The following is a 20,651-nucleotide window of genomic DNA, read 5'->3' as shown; positions in this document are numbered from 1 at the left end:
CAACGCAAAAAGATACTAGCAGAGAATCTGTAAAAGTGTATCACTTCATTAGAGCAGTAGAATAGAGCTAAGGAATTTATTGAGAGTACATTTGGTGCTTCTGTGATGTGGGTGGGGTGGGGGGAAATTAGCTTGACTCAGGGCATAACAGGAATGGCTGAAAACTTATGAGAAGATTTCCCTGGCCTGTTTGAACAACCAAGAGCGTGACAAGGTGAGGCAATGCCAGTACAGGATGTCAAGCAGGCAGCAAAGAGTAGGCAGGAGTAACTAAGCTTTGGAGAAGCAAACTATGGTTTGTTTGCTTGTCTAGGAGACAGCAAACTACAGCTTAAGGGTTATGTACAAACACAGCCAATGTTTTAACTGCTGTACAATAACAACATATGATAGCTGAACTTAGGTCAGGTTTCAAATCTCAGCTTATCCATGGACTTCTTGAGCAGCTCTGAACATGTCCCTAACTCTTGAGTCCGCAGCATAAGATTTAATCAATTTAGATGCCTATTTCTCAGTACTACGTGTATACACGAAATAAATATTTCAAACTACTACTACTAAGAAAATCAGCAGCTGTCCCTTGGTGGCAGAAAGCATGTTTACAAAATTAAGGGCCACAGAGAAATCGACTAGGATTTTGCCTGATTGCATTTACTGTGCATTAACGGCATGGCCCACCCACATTAAATGTACTCCTGAACTTCGTTTACCATACTGCTTTTAATTCCACTGGAGAGAGAAAAAATAAATTTTAAAAAATTGCACTTCACTTTCCAATGTCCAACCAACACCACCCTGACTATGGGCTGATGATGATTTGTATAAGTATACAGAAGGGAAAGTAGCTCATATGATGTCTCAACACTGTATTATCAGTAACTTGGCCAACCGACTCATGAATATTTGGGATCAAAATAGAGCACTATATGCATTGGGAAACTCACTTTACTGCACTCTATTCTTGCAAGAAATCAGCATCGATAAGAAATGAAAACTAAAATCCAATGCAACATAAGCCTGTTACAAATAAGAATTTATACTTACTGGTGGGAAGTCAAAATCTATCTGGCTTGCTAAGTTTAATATATAGTCAATTCGAAACTGATTCTCTGGATTGGCTAGTTCAACTGGAGGTGCCAGGTTTCCCATTGCTGTCACTATTGTCTGTAGAAAAAGAGATAAAATGTTATCAGAAAGTGACGGGTTAAAATTTAGTTCAAAGCAACCAGGAAAAGCTTGTAGACTTACCTCTATAGCTTCTTTAATATTGTTTTTAATATCCTGAATTTTCATTTTTTTCTCCCTGTAAACAAGAAAATAACAAATTAAATTTCTAGATCACGGAGAGATAGCTTTGAAGAGGAAAACAAAAGTCAAAGAACTTCTATCAAGAAAAATAATCTTCAATAAATCATCTAGCCAGCCACCTGCTAGACACCAAATCTAAGTTTGGCGGGGAGCGGGATATAAAACAGTTGAGGAATGGATTCTGATTTCAAACGCATGTTTCTTGTAATATATCTGAAACAACCTAACAAGGTTGCATTGTCTTAAGATTAAGGAAATCACTTACACTGCTTTGGGTATCAGAAACTCCAGGGATAAGTTCCTAAACAGGGACTCCACAGTTGTTCAACTGACAAAAATACACACATTGGCCTAGTTCACATGTAAGCCAAACTATGACAGAGTGTGAATGAGTAAATGTGCTGGTGGTTATTTAGAAAATTGCAGCTGCTTCACTTTGCCCCTGATGCTGCTGCTGAGCTGCCAGGAGCTTAAGACAAAAATTGGTGTGTGCCAACCTAAGCTCATGGTCTGTCTCACTCCAAGTCAATGAAGGGCGTTTGTTCTTGACGTATTGCTCCTAGTTTGTTTGGGGGAGACAAAACATGAACCTGGGTTTGCACGCAATGCATGCAATGCACCATAGTTTAGCTCAGGGTGGTCCAACACGCAGCCCATGAACTGCAAGTTCCAAAGGAGTGTCACTTCTGGCAACGGCCATTCTCTTCCATTTTTATCTTCATGTTCTTTCTACAAATACAACTGAAAAGGGCAACACTGGCTACGTGGGGCTAGTTCCACAGAGGAAATCCTGTCTCTCAATTGGTTTGTGCAGGGGTGACAACCAATGGGTGCAAAGAGCGGGCAGCCCCTTTATGGGCGGAGGCAAGCAGAGATTGGCTAAGGCCTGGGCAGTGGGGATTGGGGGGATTTTCCATAAGCATCCCAGTTAGGTGGCAAGAGCCACCCCAGCGTTGGTTTTCCATACAACTCCCCTCCGAGTAAGAGAAAAATGTCTCTCAATCTTGTATGAGAGTTTGGGACAGAGTAATTTATCGCTGGCTCCCACACATACAGATGAAAAGTTTCTTCATGTAGGCAGGCAGGCTCTTTGGGATCATTTGTGGTTGTACCAATGCAAATTTATTTTATACAGTACAGTAAGAAGCTACAAATAATTACTGCTAGCAATAGAATATTGGGAGCACGTAAAAATGTGCTCTGCTCTAAATATTTCCTCTACAGTAGCTTGCAGGAGTAGAAAAGGTTTGTAGAAATACTTCTCTTCAAATATTCACATTCCAAAAAGTGAAACCAAAAGGATATTCTGCAACTAGATTTCCTGAGTCTATAGAAGTTACTGTAAGTGTCTTGAGTATGGGATGAAGGCTTCTTAAACCTAGTGCACATTCATGTAAATGCACACAAATGGATACTAAAGATGTCTAGAGCATGATATGGCACATCACATTTGCTTTGGATTGTTAAGAATGAACATGTATTATAGAACTCTTGGGTGTTTCCTAGTACAAAATTCTTTTAGATCCTGTGATCAATCCAGACTGTGTCTGGGTTATTCTTAAAAAAAGAAAAGCCAGTGTATTGCTTTGTCTATAGCCTTCACAATACTAAACCAGAATGGAGAGCCCATCAGCCCCAATCAGAATAGCCTATGATAAGTGATGGTGGGAGCTGTAATCTAGCGACACATTTCCCATTCCTGGATTAAATGTTACAGTACTGACTTGTATTTATTCTATAATTAGAATCAGTTCCTTACACGATTCAATTTTTTTAAAAAAAAGGTCAAAATATTAACCCACTTAACTTCAGAAGCCAGGTTATTGCACTGTAAAAGAGTTTAATGGCAACGTACGATGGCAGGGAGGATACTTGCATGAGAGAATATGGGTGTCAAAAGTACTGAAAGGTGTTCCTATTTCTACCTTATCTTTAATCAAACTAGTGTACAGACTGCAGGAAATGGTTTAACAAACACAAGTGCAAGACATAAAATCTACTTACATCCACACTAATGAGTGTGTGCAACCACTTTCTGAAGGAAAGAAAAACCCATCTGCAGATTCCTTTCTCTCAAAAGTGGAAAAAGCTAAGAACTAAAGACTGACACACAAATGCTATAAGATTTGGTGAAATCCTAAATACCTAAGCCTAGTACATTCTGTTCCCAGAGTGGCCATTCAGATGCCTCTGGGAAGTCCACCAGCAGGACATGAGTGCAACATGAGTTCCCCAGTAACTGAAAAGGCATATTCTTCTGCAAATTGAATCTGTATAGTATGTACCAAGGCCAAAAACTTGCTGCCTAACTCTTAAGCCTCCAGCTGCTGCGTTATCATGGAAGAGCTGCAAATATTGTTATTGAGGCGGAGGAAGAACCAGACCTACAGAGATGTCAATCATCACAACTAGGGTGAAGGAAGCAGAAGGCAACATGGCACAAAGATGGCCATTATACAGTGAAGGGAGCTGAACTCACAAGTAGATTAGAAGAAATATGCATATATCTGGTTACGCTTGTCACCTTGAAAACACGAAAATTCAGGACCAAAATTGCATTCTGGAGACACCATGTCATTATGAAATAGGAAATAATTGCTGTCATCCCCCAAAGCTAATAAGTGTTTTACACAGTAGTCATTATTTAGGTTGCTGGAAATTCCCGTAAAAAGTAGGGATTGCATGGAGTCTTTAGGCCTAGACTGCTTCCTTCCAAGGCACCCCTCTATCAGGAGCTGCTTATTGTTTTACTTTGGGTTCAGCATTTAGCTTTAGTTTAGCATTTAGCATTCAACTCTTTAGTTTAGAAACATATTTTGCCCTGATTATTATGCACCCTCTTTTCTGCCTATCTGTTACAAAGAGTATTTCCCAGTACTCAAAGTGATGGCTCTTAATTCAGAACATAATGCTGACTCTCCTGACAAATCCAGGGGAGTAGGCAAACACGTTCAATATTATTATCTGAAGGCTAAAACGTTCTTAATATTAAAGTACTGTATCATTTATCTGAACTAACCTTGGTTACAAGCTTATAGTTCATCTGGAGAGAGCTTAACCTCGAGTCCAGATTTGAATGACATGCTGAGCATAGTACAGCAGCAAGTGGGAGAAGGAGCAAAGCAGCTGTGTACTCCTTCTAAGCCAAAGTTTGCTTAATGGGATGTATTATTGTGTGATCTGTTCAGTATTATGGATTAAAACCACCATTCTACAAAAGCCACCCTGCATCTCCCTATAGACCTCAGTGCATGATACCCACCAATCCAAAAACATCAAGAGTGCAATCCTATACCCTGAGAGTAATCCTCACGGAACTCAGTCAGATTTACTTCTAAGTAGACATACACAGGATTATGCTGTTAATTATGCTTTTCCTTCACCTCCGTGGTCCCAATAATATTCCTATTAATTGACAAAGCCACTTCCACTCATCAGCAGGAGGTGGCGTTGCGGGCGTCACGCACCGAGCACGTGCGCAGGGGCTGATTCAGAGCCCCTGCGTGATTGGCTGGATTCCCGCCGCTCAGCCTCACAGGCTGACCAATCCGGTCGGCGGAAGGGCGGGACCGCGGTCCCTTTAAATTTGAGACGGTGGGAATCCTTCTCCTTCTTCTTCTCTGCCCCCCAGCTTCACCGGTTCTCCCGCCCACCCACAATTTAGGTTAGCTCTTGACCTTGCTATGGACCTCAGTTGGTCACCCCAGTTGGCTGGGGGGGCCTGGTAGGACTTTTTCCCATTTGGGCTAGCCAAATCGGGTTTTTTCACCCACCTCATAGCAATTCGTCACAACTTTGGTTTGGCGGTTAGGCATTGGACAACATCAATAGAGGTGGAAAGGGGAGGTAGTGCCATCACCTGCCCCTCATTGGAAGGGTATTCCGTAAAGGATTCCAGGGACGTGGCCCTGTCCGAAGCCTAGGGAGGTTAAGGCACGCCCCAACGGTGATCCCAAGGGGAGTTCCACTTGATAAGCGTCAGTTGGGCTCCCCTTGGTGGTTAACCCTTCACGGACTTCCAACACCCGGGTTGGGGTCAGATATAGTGGTTAGGGTCCAATGCCTAAGCCAATACCGCTCAACATCCGTAACCAATAAAGTTGTGGCCTTTACGCCCATTAATTCGATATCAGTGTCTCGTGTGTTGTTATTTCTTCATGGGAGGGAGGGACATTGCCAAGCAATGGTCTGTTTTGAAGTCTATACACCATGATTATATAACTGATCTATTATTCTCCTTAGTGTGGCTAGAAAGAAAAGTTAATACAACATTCCACACCAGCCAAGAGACGTTATGCGCAGTACCTGTCAAAATTAAAAAGGTTTTCCGGCTGCTCTTTCTTAGTTCGCCGAATTTATTAAATTATTCTCTACTTTCTTAACCCATTTGAAAGAAAGTAATTTTAATTGTGCTCTCCCAACTTTCATTTACTTAACCAGTTCTTCCAAGTGACTCAATTAAGCTAAATTGATAGAAATACGAAGATATTCGAAGTCCAAGTATTCATTGGATTTAACACATCAAATCATACCTAAAGACTTTGGCCCTCATATGAGGCTGAGCCTACAACAGTCTAGTAATGGAATAAATTGCCTTGCAGTGCAGGTTTTAAAGAAGGACTTTGTTGGACAACTAAAAATTCTATTGCAATGAAGACACCAGTAATTTTTCTAGTCAGTAATATGGGTGTGAAGCTTGCCCAATACACAGTGCAAAGACGCATGCTCAAGAACAGCTGTGTGCTTTTTGAACCCAATTATTATTAATAATGAGTGTATAATGCTTTTTGCCCTGAGATGAATTTTGTAAGATGGGCAGCATTAACATGAACATTTGGTTTAAAAAAAAAAAAGATATGCAGAGATGATTTGGCCAAAAGGGCTATTCAGGAACTGTGGATTCCTATTTGTGGTTCCATTGCATAACACTAGGTGCAAATCTATCCAACACCTCACTACATACACCCTTGCTATGATGAGTAGTATCAACTCTCAAAAGCAAGAATGCCTAACGTGTGGCACTCCAACTCCAGCCAGCATTGTCAATGGTTAAGGATAACACAAGCTTTAAGGTGGCTCAATTCAAGGCATGCACAACACAAAAAGCAGCAGTTACATGGAGCCAGTGGTGATTCTTGAGCAGAGTGTCATATGCTCCCAGCTATTACCTGGCCCTGTCAGAAGACTTTGCATCCAAAGATATGTAACAAAGTTCAAATGTTTAGTGGACTTCCAAGTTACTGATAAGCCAATTAAGTGATGATGTATTTCAAAGTGGTGCAAAATTCCTGCAATTGACAAGCTGCTAGGTAGTCATCATTGTCTTTAACACAGAAGCACTCAAGTCCCTATTTCTGTCTGTGTTACCATGGCCCTATGGCATGTTCAGTAAACAAAGAGTCTTATTACAGCAACGAACATATAACTTCATTTTGTAATATTTACTAAGTGTACATTTTCCCATGACAATGATGTGCCATGTTTCCTGCATCAAGAGTTCAACCAATAACCTGTACAAATTAGTAACAATTCAACGATTTAAAGAAAATGATAAACTGAACTACAGTGGTACCCCGCAAGACGAATGCCTCGCTAGACGAAAAACTCGCAAAACGAAAGGGTTTTGCGAGTTTTTAGTTGACTCGCAAGACGAATTCGTCTATGCCTGTTTTTCGCAAGACGAATTCGTCTGGCGAGGTACCACTGTAAGCTGGCTTACCTTTTCGCTCTGGTCGGGAGGGGTGATGTCCGCGTCCGCCATTTTGGATCGACTGTGCATGCGCAGTCGATCCAAAATGGCAGAGGCGGACAACATCCCTCCCGACCGCAGCGAAAAGGTAAGCTCCGCTGCCGGTCGGGAGGGGGCCGTGGGATCGTGCCCAATGTCGGGCATCATCCCACGGCCCCCTCCCTCCTTCCCGGAGCCCCGCCGCTGCGTTTTAAGACTGCAACGATCGTTGCAGTCTTAAAACTCGGCGGCGCGGAGCTCCGGTGCCGGTCGGGAGGGGGCCGTGGGATCGTGCCCAATGTCGGGCATCATCCCACGGCCCTCTCCCTCCTTCCCGGAGCCCCGCCGCTGCGTTTTAAGACTGCAACGATCGTTGCAGTCTTAAAACTCGGCGGCGCGGAGCTCCGGTGCCGGTCGGGAGGGGGCCGTGGGATCGTGCCCGATGTCGGGCATGATGCCACGGCCCCCTCCCTCCCTCCCGGAGCCGCGGAGCTGCGTTTTAAGACTGCAGCGATCGCTGCAGTCTTAAAACACAGCACCGCGGAGCTCCGGTGCCGGTCGGGAGGGGGCCGTGGCATCATGCCCGATGTCGGGCATCATCCCACGGCCCTCTCCCTCCTTCCCGGAGCCCCGCCGCTGCGTTTTAAGACTGCAACGATCGTTGCAGTCTTAAAACTCGGCGGCGCGGAGCTCCGGTGCCGGTCGGGAGGGGGCCGTGGGATCGTGCCCGATGTCGGGCATGATGCCACGGCCCCCTCCCTCCCTCCCGGAGCCGCGGAGCTGCGTTTTAAGACTGCAGCGATCGTTGCAGTCTTAAAACACAGCACCGCGGAGCTCCGGTGCCGGTCGGGAGGGGGCCGTGGCATCATGCCCGACATCGGGCATGATGCCACGGCTCTCTCCCTCCCTCCCGGAGCCCCGCCGCTGCGTTTTAAGACTGCAACGATCGTTGCAGTCTTAAAACTCGGCGGCGCGGAGCTCCGGTGCCGGTCGGGAGGGGGCCGTGGCATCATGCCCGATGTCGGGCATCATCCCACGGCCCTCTCCCTCCCTCCCGGAGCCCCGCCGCTGTGTTTTAAGACTGCAACGATCGTTGCAGTCTTAAAACTCGGCGGCGCGGAGCTCCGGTGCCGGTCGGGAGGGGGCCGTGGGATCGTGCCCAATGTCGGGCATCATCCCACGGCCCTCTCCCTCCTTCCCGGAGCCCCGCCGCTGCGTTTTAAGACTGCAACGATCGTTGCAGTCTTAAAACTCGGCGGCGCGGAGCTCCGGTGCCGGTCGGGAGGGGGCCGTGGCATCATGCCCGATGTCGGGCATGATGCCACGGCCCCCTCCCTCCCTCCCGGAGCCGCGGAGCTGCGTTTTAAGACTGCAGCGATCGCTGCAGTCTTAAAACACAGCACCGCGGAGCTCCGGTGCCGGTCGGGAGGGGGCCGTGGGATCGTGCCCGATGTCGGGCATCATCCCACGGCCCTCTCCCTCCCTCCCGGAGCCGCGGAGCTGCGTTTTAAGACTGCAGCGATCGCTGCAGTCTTAAAACACAGCACCGCGGAGCTCCGGTGCCGGTCGGGAGGGGGCCGTGGCATCATGCCCGATGTCGGGCATGATGCCACGGCCCCCTCCCTCCCTCCCGGAGCCGCGGAGCTGCGTTTTAAGACTGCAACGATTGCTGCAGTCTTAAAACACAGCACCGCGGAGCTCCGGTGCCGGTCGGGAGGGGGCCGTGGCATCATGCCCGATGTCGGGCATCATCCCACGGCCCCCTCCCTCCCTCCCGGAGCCGCGGAGCTGCGTTTTAAGACTGAAGCGAGCGAACAGCAGCGCTGCTGTTCGCTCACTGCAGTCTTAAAACGCGGCTTGGCTTGGCTCCGGTGCCGGTCGGGAGGGGCCCCCGGACTTTTTTTCCCATAGGAACGCATTAATTAAATTTTAATGCGTTCCTATGGGAAAAGGTGCCTCGCAAGACGAAATTTCCGCAAGACGAAGAGTCTTGCGGAACGAATTAATTTCGTCTTGCGAGGCACCACTGTACTTTAAACAAGGTATATGAAGAAGTGTGCATGCACACGAAAGCTTATACTGTACCCAGAACAAACTTACTTGGTCTCTAAGGTGCTACTGGACAATTTTTTAATTTATTTTGACTACTTTATACAAGTGTAGAAAATCTTTAGTTGCTGACTTAAGCAATGTACAACCAAGGAAACACTGGGTGAAATTCAACATAGCACTATGTGGGATGTGAGTGTGTGAAATGAACTCTACTCACACAACAGAACCTTCCCCATTCTTCTTCCCTTGTGAGCCCCCCCCCCAAACCTGCTTTGGGTTTCCCCTCAACCATTTATAGCAGATTTTGAGGGCATGGGGGTGGCAGTGTAGGAGATGGGAGTCCTTTTATGTAAGTCGACCTTATCCTGCTCAAGCAGTAACTTGAATCTCACCCACTATTCTTAAAATTATTATTACTGTTCAAAAACATTGCCAGATTATGCTTCCATCCTTCTAAATTAGGAAGGGACCATTAAGATAAAATGTTTTAAAATATAAAGTTTATTATTTTTAAGTCACCAACATATCTCAGCATTCCCCCAATGTATTATTTTACACAAAGCATTTAAGGGTACATACAGACACACAATGCTTGCAGTTTGCCCCAATTTGAGCAGAAATACAAAACTTGATATATAGTTCAGAAGAAATCTGTTCTACTGGTTTTAAGGGGAAAATGGGGCATGCACAGTGCTGCTTAGCTGAGCTTTGTGATAATCAAAACCCAACCCTTCCTGCAAAACAATTTTTCAACTTTTAAAATTTATTTTGCTGGTCTTGTTTTTTAAAAAATGCTGAACATTTGATCAGAGAAATATGCAAGGTACTTTAAAAGTAACAACAGACAGCCCAACTTATTGTTGGACAAGCAAATGGGAGGGGGTCAGAAAGGGGGGCTAATCTAATAGCAGAAAACCTGGCACTTACTCTTGTCCATGGGCACAGCTGTATATATCCTAGAAGCTGCTTGATTTTAATACTAGGCAAAATGGCAAGAAATGAACTATAAGAGTCACATTTATCCAGTGGTTTATATTCTTATCTCAGACATTTCCATACACTTTTAAGTATCACTCAATCTTTCTTTAAAGTTCTGAGGTGCAGCCACATAAACATATTTTAAACGCTTTCTATATAATGCTTTGACCCAACTGAGCCCTAGAATAAACTTCAATCCCACTGGGACCATGCAAGTTGTTACAATTGTGAACAGACACTTGTTTTGACTGTTTTAGGAGGACTAATAAGAAGCCTTCGTCAGTTTGTCAGGAAGGTCACTGAAGTTTCTTTGAGACACCAGAGAAAAACAAGTTACAATTCCAAATAGCTTCAAAAAGAAGTTGCATTTAAGCTGTGTCAAAGATCACAGCATTAAAAACCTCCTTGATATCCAAGAGTCGAAATCAAGATAAATGCATGTTTGCTTTAAGAGCTTTTTATCATGAAAATTCTTAAAAAGCTGCTGCGTCTGATAAAATTATTCCCAGGAGGCAAGCTGCAATCAAATCCCATTAGCTGTCATACTGGAAGTGAAATGTCCCACATCTCAACAATGATACATTTAAAACAGGGAGGAGGAACTTTTTCAGTCCAATGGCCACATTCCCTTCTGAGAGCCAAAGACAAATGTGGGCAGAGCAACAAATCTAAGTTTTACTTTTGTATAAGCTAATTGTATAAGCTAACACCATTCTGTTCTTCATGCAGTCAAGCAAAAGGAATCATTTGAGCTAAGGGACGTGTGCCAGCCTAGTAAAAAGACTTTAGGGTGTGTCTAGGAGAAGCTCAAGAGTCTCAAGCCTTGGAAAGCTATATTCGGCCCCTAAGACTGAAGTTCCCTACCCCTGAGAAGTTATGGGGTTCAGCAACACAGAGAAACATGCAGCATGCTCATTTCTTTTTTTACCCTGTTGAGAGCTGGACATCGTTTTATAACATTCCTAATGATGTCTGAACTTGCGGAACTGTGGTTAGTTTTTAAATATAGTCTGAGAACAAGCCAAGATCTGAAACTGAGTAACTACCCAACAAAATATTTCCAAAGAATCTAGCTTTTCAATCTTGATTTTAGCCAAGAAGTCTGTATCTGTTCTGATTTTGAAATTGTTCAAAAAACAAATATGGAAAATTCACTACTATGTTAATGACTGTAACCTCAATTTTACTAAGAAAGGGCACATATAAAACCTGCATGTTTTGTTTTGTTTGTTTGTTTTTTAAAAATTTTTTTATTTAACCTCGGCAGTAAATCATCGCCTATTCCAATGTAGCCTCTCAGGGAGTCAGATTAAAATAGCATCCATTGGTGGGTGGTGTGGGTATTATGTAAATACAATTGTAAGGCAGAAATGCACCCTATTAATGTGTTTATTTCTTTAAATTTAATATTTCTACAAACATATAAATATCCTACTGAAGTGCTCAACACGAACTGAAACGGAAAACAAATCATAACGTTCTTTTGATTCTACAGACCACCCAACCAGCAATGCTGTCAAAGACAGTTTGGGGTTTGTTTGATAAGTGTGAATACTCTTCGGTCTGTTCTGCACCGTGCCATCTTATCCACAAGAACTACTGTGGAAATAGACACCTAAATGACCAGACATAACCATTTACAAACAGACCACAACCCCAAAAACGCAAGTGCCTTTTAAGCATTACCCTACTAATTTCAATTAAGGAAAATCCCTGTTATAAATTCAAGATGCGTAAAAGTGGGAATGAAGGAGGATTTCAGAACAGGTGTTGTGTTTGAAAATTCCCTAGCCAATACCAAACAAACCCATCAACCTTCCCATTTCATCTCAGCTGATAAATGTCATTTCATCTGCCCCTTTTCTCACTCCCGCCTATTCCCATAATTAATTTGTGAAAGCCTGGCTGGAATCAGGGGTGGGTACTAGGAGAAGACAGCAGCAAAGTCAAAGCCTGCAATTCCTGCAGATGTGAACTATGGACGCTGTGGGGTTAAAGAAAAAATATCCTTACATTTATTGCTTAAGTTTATTCCTTTTTTACTCACTGACCAGAAGGAATAAAAAAACAAAACACAGCAAAATCAAAATAACACCACCAAACTACATTTCCCAAAGTTAAGCTGAGGGTGACTTCATTTAAGTCAGAAGTCAGCAAACATTTTCAGCAGGGAGCTGGTCCACTGTCCCTCAGAACTTGTGGGGGCCCGGATTATATTTTTTAGGGAAAGGGGGGGGGAATGGATTCCTATGCCCCACAAATAACCCAGAGATGCATTTTAAATAAAAAGGACACATTCTACTCATGTAAAAACATGCTGATTCCCGGACTGTCCGTGGGCCGGATTTAGAAGGCGACTGGGCCGGATCCAGCCCCCGGGCCTTTTGTTTGCCTACCCATAATCTAAGTCATTTCTCACATTGCATGAAAAAATTCTGGCCACACTTGGGAGCCTACACTGCTGACACTGGGAAGAGTAGTTCTTTATCCCACCTGACTCATTCCTTGTGAACAATGGAGGGTTTAAGCATGCTCAGAAAGCTTGACTGAAGGGAGGAGGAGGAGTTTGGATTTGATATCCCGCTTTATCACTACCCGAAGGAGTCTCAAAGCGGCTCACATTCTCCTTTCCCTTCCTCCCCACAACAAACACTCTGTGAGGTGAGTGGGGCTGAGAGACTTCAAAGAAGTGTGACTAGCCCAAGGTCACCCAGCAGCTGCATGTGGAGGAGCGGAGACGCGAACCCGGTTCACCAGATTACGAGTCTATCACTCTTAACCACTACACAACACTGGCTCTCAGAGGCAACGTCCCCCTCCCCAATGCAATTTATTAATGTTGAGGAAAACGGGTGTATGGTAGAGGCTAGAAATGTTACAGGAACTTTTCTGAATTTTGTTTTGTTTTCAGTTTTGGGGAATTCTCAGGAAAAGCCCCCCCCCCTTCTACATTGGACAGCTTTTGCCCCTCTGTGATCAAAACTCTTTGGCCTCAAACTTTTCTGCTGGAAATTGCTTTCCTTTGTATATGGACTCCTCTTTTTAGTGAAACACGAAATTCTATTTGTTCACATGAACCACTGACATATTATTTTTCTGTTTTGCAGGCAAAACTTGCAGACAAAATCCAGGATGGTGATTCACAAATGCCAGTGTGATAAAACTGGGACATTCTGATCTAAAATCCCAAAATAATCTCAACTTACTTTGTGGTCATTAGTGATAACATACATATTATATACTTAAGCAACTGGTTCTATTGAGGCTATGAATTTGTACTACTTCATATTTTGTACTTTGTTCTGTCAACCGAAATAACCATATGAAAAACTTTAGATAGCAGTGTAATGGCCTCTGATTATTCAAAATGCACCTGCCCGTTAAAAAGTTCTCACCTGGTATTTGTTTACATTTAATTCCATTTTTTAAAGAAAGTCACCCGACCAATTATTATTCACCACCAATTAATGTAGGATTTTTAACTGAGAAACAAAACCAATTCGAGTCATTTTATAAATGACTGATCAGACATGAACAAATCCCATTTCATATGCAAGCTTGCATCCATCTGCTATATAAATACAGGATCCCGATTAGTTTCAGCAAAAGCAATAGTCATTTATAAAATGTGCATCAATCTTAGCAAACCAGAACCACACCAAGTTGTACAGAGATGTGACTCGGCATTCCGTGACCCTTATTCTCTTTATAATAATTTATACCCCGCTCATCTGGCTGTGTTTCCCCAGTCACTCTGGGCGGCTTCCAACAAAATACAGTATTAAAATACAATAGTCTGTCAAACATTAAAAGCTTCCCTAAACAGGGCTGCCTTCAGATGTCTTCTAAAAGTCTGGTAGTTGCTGTTATCTTTGACATCTGGTGGGAGGGCATTCCACAGGGTGCCACTACCGATAAGGCCCTCTGCCTGGTTCCCTGTAACTTGGCTTCTCGCAGCGAGGGAACCGCCAGAAGGCCCTCAGCAATGGGGGTGGAGACGCTCCTTCAGGTATACTGGAATGAGGCCGTTTAGGGCTTTAAAGGTCAGCACCAACACTTTTAATTGTGCCCGGAAACGTACTGGGAGCCAATGTAGGTCTTTCAAGACCGGTGTTATGTGGCCTTGGCGGCCGCTCCCAGTCACCAGTCTAGCTGCCACATTCTGGATTAGTTGTAGTTTCTGGGTCACCTTCAAAGGTGGCCCCACATAGAGCGCATTGCACATTTGGAAACCATTTAGGTCCTGAATATTTAATTCCCTGTGGAAACTTACTTGAAATGTCAGTGAATATGACCACAAGAGATGCCTAACTATATCCACCTCATTGCACATCACCAAGCTGTCACCATTTTCCAACAGCCTTCGGGAATATTTGGCATAAAGGCTGCTAACATGAAGTTAATTTCAGAAAAATTTCAAGCAGAACGCTACAGTGCAATCTCATAACTACTGTATATTTTGGCGTATAAGACTACTTTTTAATCCAGGAAAATCTTCTCAAAAGTCAGGGGTCGTCTTATACGCCGGGTGGAGAATCTGCGGTCGAGTATATCTCAAACTCTATATTTTAACTGGAAAAGTTTGGGGTCGTCTTATACGCCGGAAAATATGGTGCTAAAAGTTACTAAAACATGTATAGCTTACACAGGTTCAGGAAAATGTGCAGAAATAAGTCGTTAAGGCAGAAAATTTAATCTCATGCATTGCAAAAACAGCCAGTATTGCATTGGTACCACCAAACAAAACACACTTAATGTTGCATTAAGCATCCATTATTGTGGTCTGAAAAGCTACAAAAATCCTCTTTCTGCCCTGTCTCTACCCATCACACACTGGGTTCCGCTCTAGATCCTGTCCTGGCACCAGTCCTAATCTAAATTCCACAGTGGCCCAGCTCAGATCTGTGGGAATACACTCCGTGGGTACCTTTGAACCCGCAATTATTTGTATTAAGTTAATGTCAATTATGTGTACTATTTAACGTATTCTTCCGAGTAGAAGTGAAAGTGAAAGCAGGGCTCAGTAGGCGTCTTGCCACTGAGATCCCTCTGCTTAGACTTTTTTGGCTCCAAAGGTTTGAACTTGTTAATGGTCAGTTAATCTGCTTCCCGCCTTTTTCAAGGGCAGCAACAGCGTTCTGATTGGTAAAAGTATTGATCATGACGTTGCTTGTTCGTTGTCAATAAAAGGCTGCGGCTCCCCGTTTTAGGCGGACAGTCAGAGTTAGGGTTTGGATGATTCAGATGTAGATAGTTGGGGTTTTGGGGAACGGGTTGGTTGGGTTGGAAGCGCGTGCAGGAGGTAGAGAGGTTGGTTAGCTTGTGGAAGAATTGGCGGTTTAGGCTTAGCTAGCTTTAGTTTTAGTTAGCCTAGAACTTGCGGAAGAATTGGCGGTTCAGAGTCAGCTAGCCTAGGTAGTTTTAGAACAGTTGAGGCATAGAGAAAAGTAATAGCCTATGCGGGTCAGCCAAAGCCATCTAAAGAAACAGTGGTTGTCTGTCTTTATTTCGTCCTAATTTAATTTTTCGTAGTCTATTGGCGCTTTTGCCTGGCCGTAGTTCTGGCCACCTTTTATTTGGGTACGTTACTTAAGGGAACAACTTAGGAGGTCGCAAGTGCTTGCAGGTACATCTACGAGGCACTTTTTCATCCGAACTACTCACGCACCCTTCAGATTTAGCCTGGCGGACAACGGCACGGTGTGAGTTAAGCTCCGGAATTATCGGCCGTGCCGTTCGCAGGCTTGGCCGGTGCCCGTGCGAGGACGCATGTGAGGCGCTGGCCGCAGACCCCCAGCAACTGGTATCCCGTGTGCAGTTGACCCTGTCCTGCACGCGGGAGGCTCCAGCAAAGAATCCCCGCACAGATCTACCACCATCCCTAGTCAAGGGTGCTAATGTTTCAAAAATCAACAATGGCAACTTTAACATAACCTTGGTTTCGTATATATTCAAATCTCATATCTAAATTTGTGACTATCAGTATTTTGCATAAACATGGAGAAATTCCTCATCATCTTTGCTAGTTGAACTGTCAACCGATGCAAAAGATTATTTAAAATCACACACACACACACACACACACACACACGGTACAATACAATGTAAGAAAATGAAATTATAGCTTGTGCATGTATTATATTTTGTTTCTGTACCAATAAGTGTGTTGTCCATTTACTCCTAGGGAGCTGAAAGCTCACATTCAAAACAGTGATTTGAATAAATTCACTGAAAGATAACAGTTCAAACTGTACTACTTATTTATAAATTCAGATGGACTAATTGATGGAGTAACCCAATTGAAACTACTAATGTAAGCTGTTCTACTTCGACTGCATAAAAGGCTGAGGTCAGTATAAAACTGTTTCCACTTAATTTTCCAGTTAAGATATGATGGTTATGGTGTGACGTACACACAACCTGCTGGAGGCATTCTGCTGGCAAGATCGCACTTCTTGGGAAATGTTCAAGGTAACTATTTGACTTAACTGCGTATTTATTACTGAATGCCCACTATCAAAACAGAGTGGGGAAGAGGCAGCAGGGTAATTTTTCACCTCAGGCCACCCATCTTAATAGCTGGTCATTAATATAAAATAAAATAATTACTGGAAAGCATTGTATTGCCCTGTGCTTGAGTACCTTACTGCATTTTTCAAAGATACAAGTTTAGGTTTTTGTAACAGAAAACTCATCTTGGGATCAACAAAAGTTATGAACATAATAAACATTTACATACAGTATAGGCCAAGGAGTATAGACAAGCTGAAATTTATGTCTTACTTTTAAAACTTCTGGTTATTTAAGACAATGGCCCACAATCCAGAGTAGTGTATGCATAGAGATTTTGTGCTGTTACTGTTCAGCACACTGGACCCCCGGCCCCCAAAAGGTGTTTAGCTCCAAAAAGCAGCTTTGAGGCAGAGGACTGGTATAAAAACAGTTTCTTATGTGCATTTCAGAAGCTTGCAATCATGCCACATATTTGATCCCATTAAAAAGTTATCTAAACCATTTTTGTACTGCATCTGTCTCCTTTGGGCAAAACAAAACAGATTTTTGTTCTAGAGACAATCTCTGGAGGGTGCAGGTGGAGGAGAGGAAGGTGAAATTTCATTGAGAGACATAAATTTATTTGCACAACACTGGATTCCACCCTAAATTTCCTCTTAAATGATATTAAGTAATTAAATATTACATAATCTGTATATGGATTACTGGTATATTAAGTAATCTGTATAAAACCTGTTAATAGCCATATTGGTCCTATAGGTAATATCTAAACTGAATTAATGTTTCTACCAGATACATTAGTTAATACATTTAGCCTACAATCAAAAGCATTTTATTTTCATCTAATGCTCTAGTCTCCTCAGTAATTGAACAATAACTCAATACTCCACCGATCATGGCATTTTTGTTTGTTTTGTGTGGGTGAGGCAGACCAAAGCAGAGTATAGTAGAAAGAGCAACATTGGAAAGAATAAAAGATAAAAATATGTCTAGTGTGCAGATGCAGATATTCCTCCCACTTCACCTGTGCTTCACCTCACAAGGTGTCTTTTTTATTGCTCTGTAAGCTACTCTTGGGGCTTTTTTCAATTTAAGAAAGGGATAAAAATTTATTTAGACAAATAAATCAACAGGCTGGACATGAGAAAGACCCTATGCAGGAATACTTTAAATATATTCTCTCTATAGGAGGAGGAGGAATGAATGCAGAAGATATGCAGTGTGGCAAAGATAGGCAAGGTCCAATTGTAAACAGCAGTGCAAGTAATTATTTGATTTTAAAAATTAACAAGGTTTTGTAATCAGATCCGCACCACTGTTTATGCATATATTAAGTATGATCCCTTTTCTGCAGATTCAGATAAATGATATAAATCACCTTGATTAAAAATCAACCCACCATGAATAAAACCATTTAACACCACCAGCTGAAGAGAAGGCATCAAGTGAAGATTTCTCAGGAAGGACTTCCAATTCTTAGGCGTTTACCACCAAGTAGGACATCTCTCTAGTATGTGAAGTCAAGTTTGGGCATATAACAACCTGCACCTTGTGGGTAGTTTTGTTTTGTCTTTTTTTCCGTCTGTTTCACCCTGCAGCTGAGGCCGAAACAACTAAAGCGAAGACCACAGCAAGCCACTCTTCAGATACTCCCATCAACATCTGCCATACATTGGGTTAACATTTTCATAGGGCTATCTACTATAACCCTAAGGCAGGCATAGGCAAACTCAGCCCCTCCAGATGTTTACTTTCCAATCCTCAGGTACAGAGGCTGATATTTGTTAGAAGATCAACAATGTCACATTTGAGATTTTTGAGAACTCTTGGGTGGTTGCATATGCCCCTGGCAATTTGTCAGTTTTTATTTTGTCTATTAGAAACTTCATCTCTCATATCACCACTATCTGAAGAAGTGTGCATGCACACGAAAGCTCATACCAATAACAAACTTAGTTGGTCTCTAAGGTGCTATTGGAAAGATTTTTATTTTTTTACTATAGCAGACCAACACAGCTACCTACCTGTAACCATCACCACTACCTACCTATGAATCTCATCCTTGGTGGGGAATGCAGCCCTACAGCAAAACAAAACTGGGACCTCTGGGATGAACTGAACTACCCATTGCCAACACAACCATCTTGCATGTATTGGGTTTCTTTTTGTTATCCCTCATCCAGTCCCATTAACAGCTCCTGGCATCTTTTTAGAATATCTGGAGCTATTTTGAGATGAAAACAACAAATGAAGCTGGAGTCGGATGCCACGCTATTCCCAAATCTCTGAGCTGTATGAAATAATTGGGATTGCCAATGTTGAACTCAATAGCTTTTAAGTTGATGTCAAAGCATCAAAGGCACATGAACACATAAAACAACGGAAGTTTTGCAGGTAAGATGAATTAGAAATAAGAGGAGTCATTATTGGCCCAAATAAAGAAATACACAAACCACATATCCATATTCCTATGCCTTCTGGCAAAGATGTGTCCTAAATTAAGCATATAAACAACTTTATAACACCCTTCACTGAAAAGGAAAAATGGCTCTTTCTTTAACCACCATGCAATTTTTTTTGTCTTTGATGATGAAAAAATTTAACACAAGCACCAGACACCAATATCAGCCATTTTCATAAATCAGTTCAGAATGGTGGACTTAATGTTACCATGCAGTAGTTCCTCATCCGGAGGCGTCTGGTATAAGTGAATAAACAATATACTCTATTAATTCCAATTAGATACCAGGGAAGGTGGGGAACTGCTTGGCAACCACCAATATTAACTTAGTGGAAAGATACCAACTTGTAAGTTCACAAAGGATAAATGGGAAATACATTGAACACATTGAACTTGAATTTTAGATAGTAAGGACTCGATCCTACAGTTCTACATATACAGAACAGCCCTTGGTCAGATATCTTTGGGGATACTATTGCATAAATTAAATGACACAGTGGGAAAAGCCACTCCCCTTGTCCTCGCCTATTTTCTGCCTGAGGGGAGAAAAGAAGAGCTTTAAAAGCTACAGGGAAGTTCTCAACCATGTTCATGCAAGAACAGGCTATCCCCATAATAGTCCCTGGTGCCAAACCAGTTTACTTGTGGGATTGCCTTACCACATTTATGCCCGCTCAACCACTTCAATCTGCAGAACTGGCACTATTTACAGGTGCCACATGATACTCGTTTCACAAGAAATATATTTTAGTGTGGCAGCACCTACACTTTGTTTTTGTTTTTAATTTTTAATAAACTTTATTTCACTTTAGCAATTACACAATTACGCAAATATACAAGAAGAAATAAAAAAGAAAAAACATACTAATAATTAAATCCATTTTACAATGCAAGGCTGCCAAAAATTATACCTGTAATTACATTATCCACATTGCTGATTACTACTAAAATTTACTTGCATTGTTACTATACATACATCCTATACCAAGAAAAACAGAAAAAAGAAAAAAGAAAAAAATGATGACTTCCACCTATCACACAGCACTACCTTTCAATCTTTTACTTTTACACCGTATTTATTAATTTCCATCTTCATTTCCCCATTAAGCATAATTAATTCAATATGCAGCACCTACACTTTGGAACACCCTATTGATAGATGCCTTCACTGTACTCGTTTCATTGCCTGCTTAAAACATTTTTGTTCAGTTTAGGCAATCCTATCCAGGCATGTAGAAGTTATATGGGTTTTATTTTTTTTCAGCTACTGATGATTTTAATCATCCTTTTAATGCTTTTAAATACCCGTTTCTAACTTTTATTATTGAGAATATTAATCTTTTATTTCATAGTTTTGCAAACTGCTTAGGTTTTTTTTTAAAAAAAAATCAAGTGATAAATACATTTAATTAAATAAATAAACTAACGACATGTTTAGAGTTGTAATAGCCAATGCCAGCACCTTAAATTGAGCTGGAAACAATTGGTCAGCTAGTACAGAAGATATAAAATTGGCAAAATATAGTTAAGCACTGTGGAACCTCTGGCCCATGGGCCTAACTAGGTCTGGAAGGAGTCCTAATTTGTTACACAAGGCTGTTTTACTCAAGC

At 42.4% G+C, this 20,651-nt stretch overlaps 1 protein-coding gene across 6 annotated transcripts in view; it reads right to left on the bottom strand.

The window, feature by feature from the left end:
- GNAS (GNAS complex locus) overlaps window positions 1-20,651 on the bottom strand; it is a 174,170-nt gene that overhangs the window by 62,321 nt on the left and 91,198 nt on the right. For all 6 annotated transcript variants that reach the window (XM_033153631.1, XM_033153633.1, XM_033153634.1 and 3 more), the window contains 2 exons: window positions 1,249-1,303; window positions 1,045-1,164 (listed from right to left, as the gene is read on the bottom strand). In XM_033153631.1, coding sequence (XP_033009522.1) covers window positions 1,045-1,164; window positions 1,249-1,303 — 175 coding nt within the window. The remainder of the gene's footprint in view (window positions 1-1,044; window positions 1,165-1,248; window positions 1,304-20,651) is intronic.

This window comes from Lacerta agilis, chromosome 6 (genome assembly GCF_009819535.1).
Source record: "Lacerta agilis isolate rLacAgi1 chromosome 6, rLacAgi1.pri, whole genome shotgun sequence".
Lineage (NCBI taxonomy): Eukaryota > Metazoa > Chordata > Lepidosauria > Squamata > Lacertidae > Lacerta > Lacerta agilis.
The sequence above is the reverse complement of the archived record's forward strand: the minus strand, read 5'-3'. Positions and strand labels throughout refer to the sequence as shown.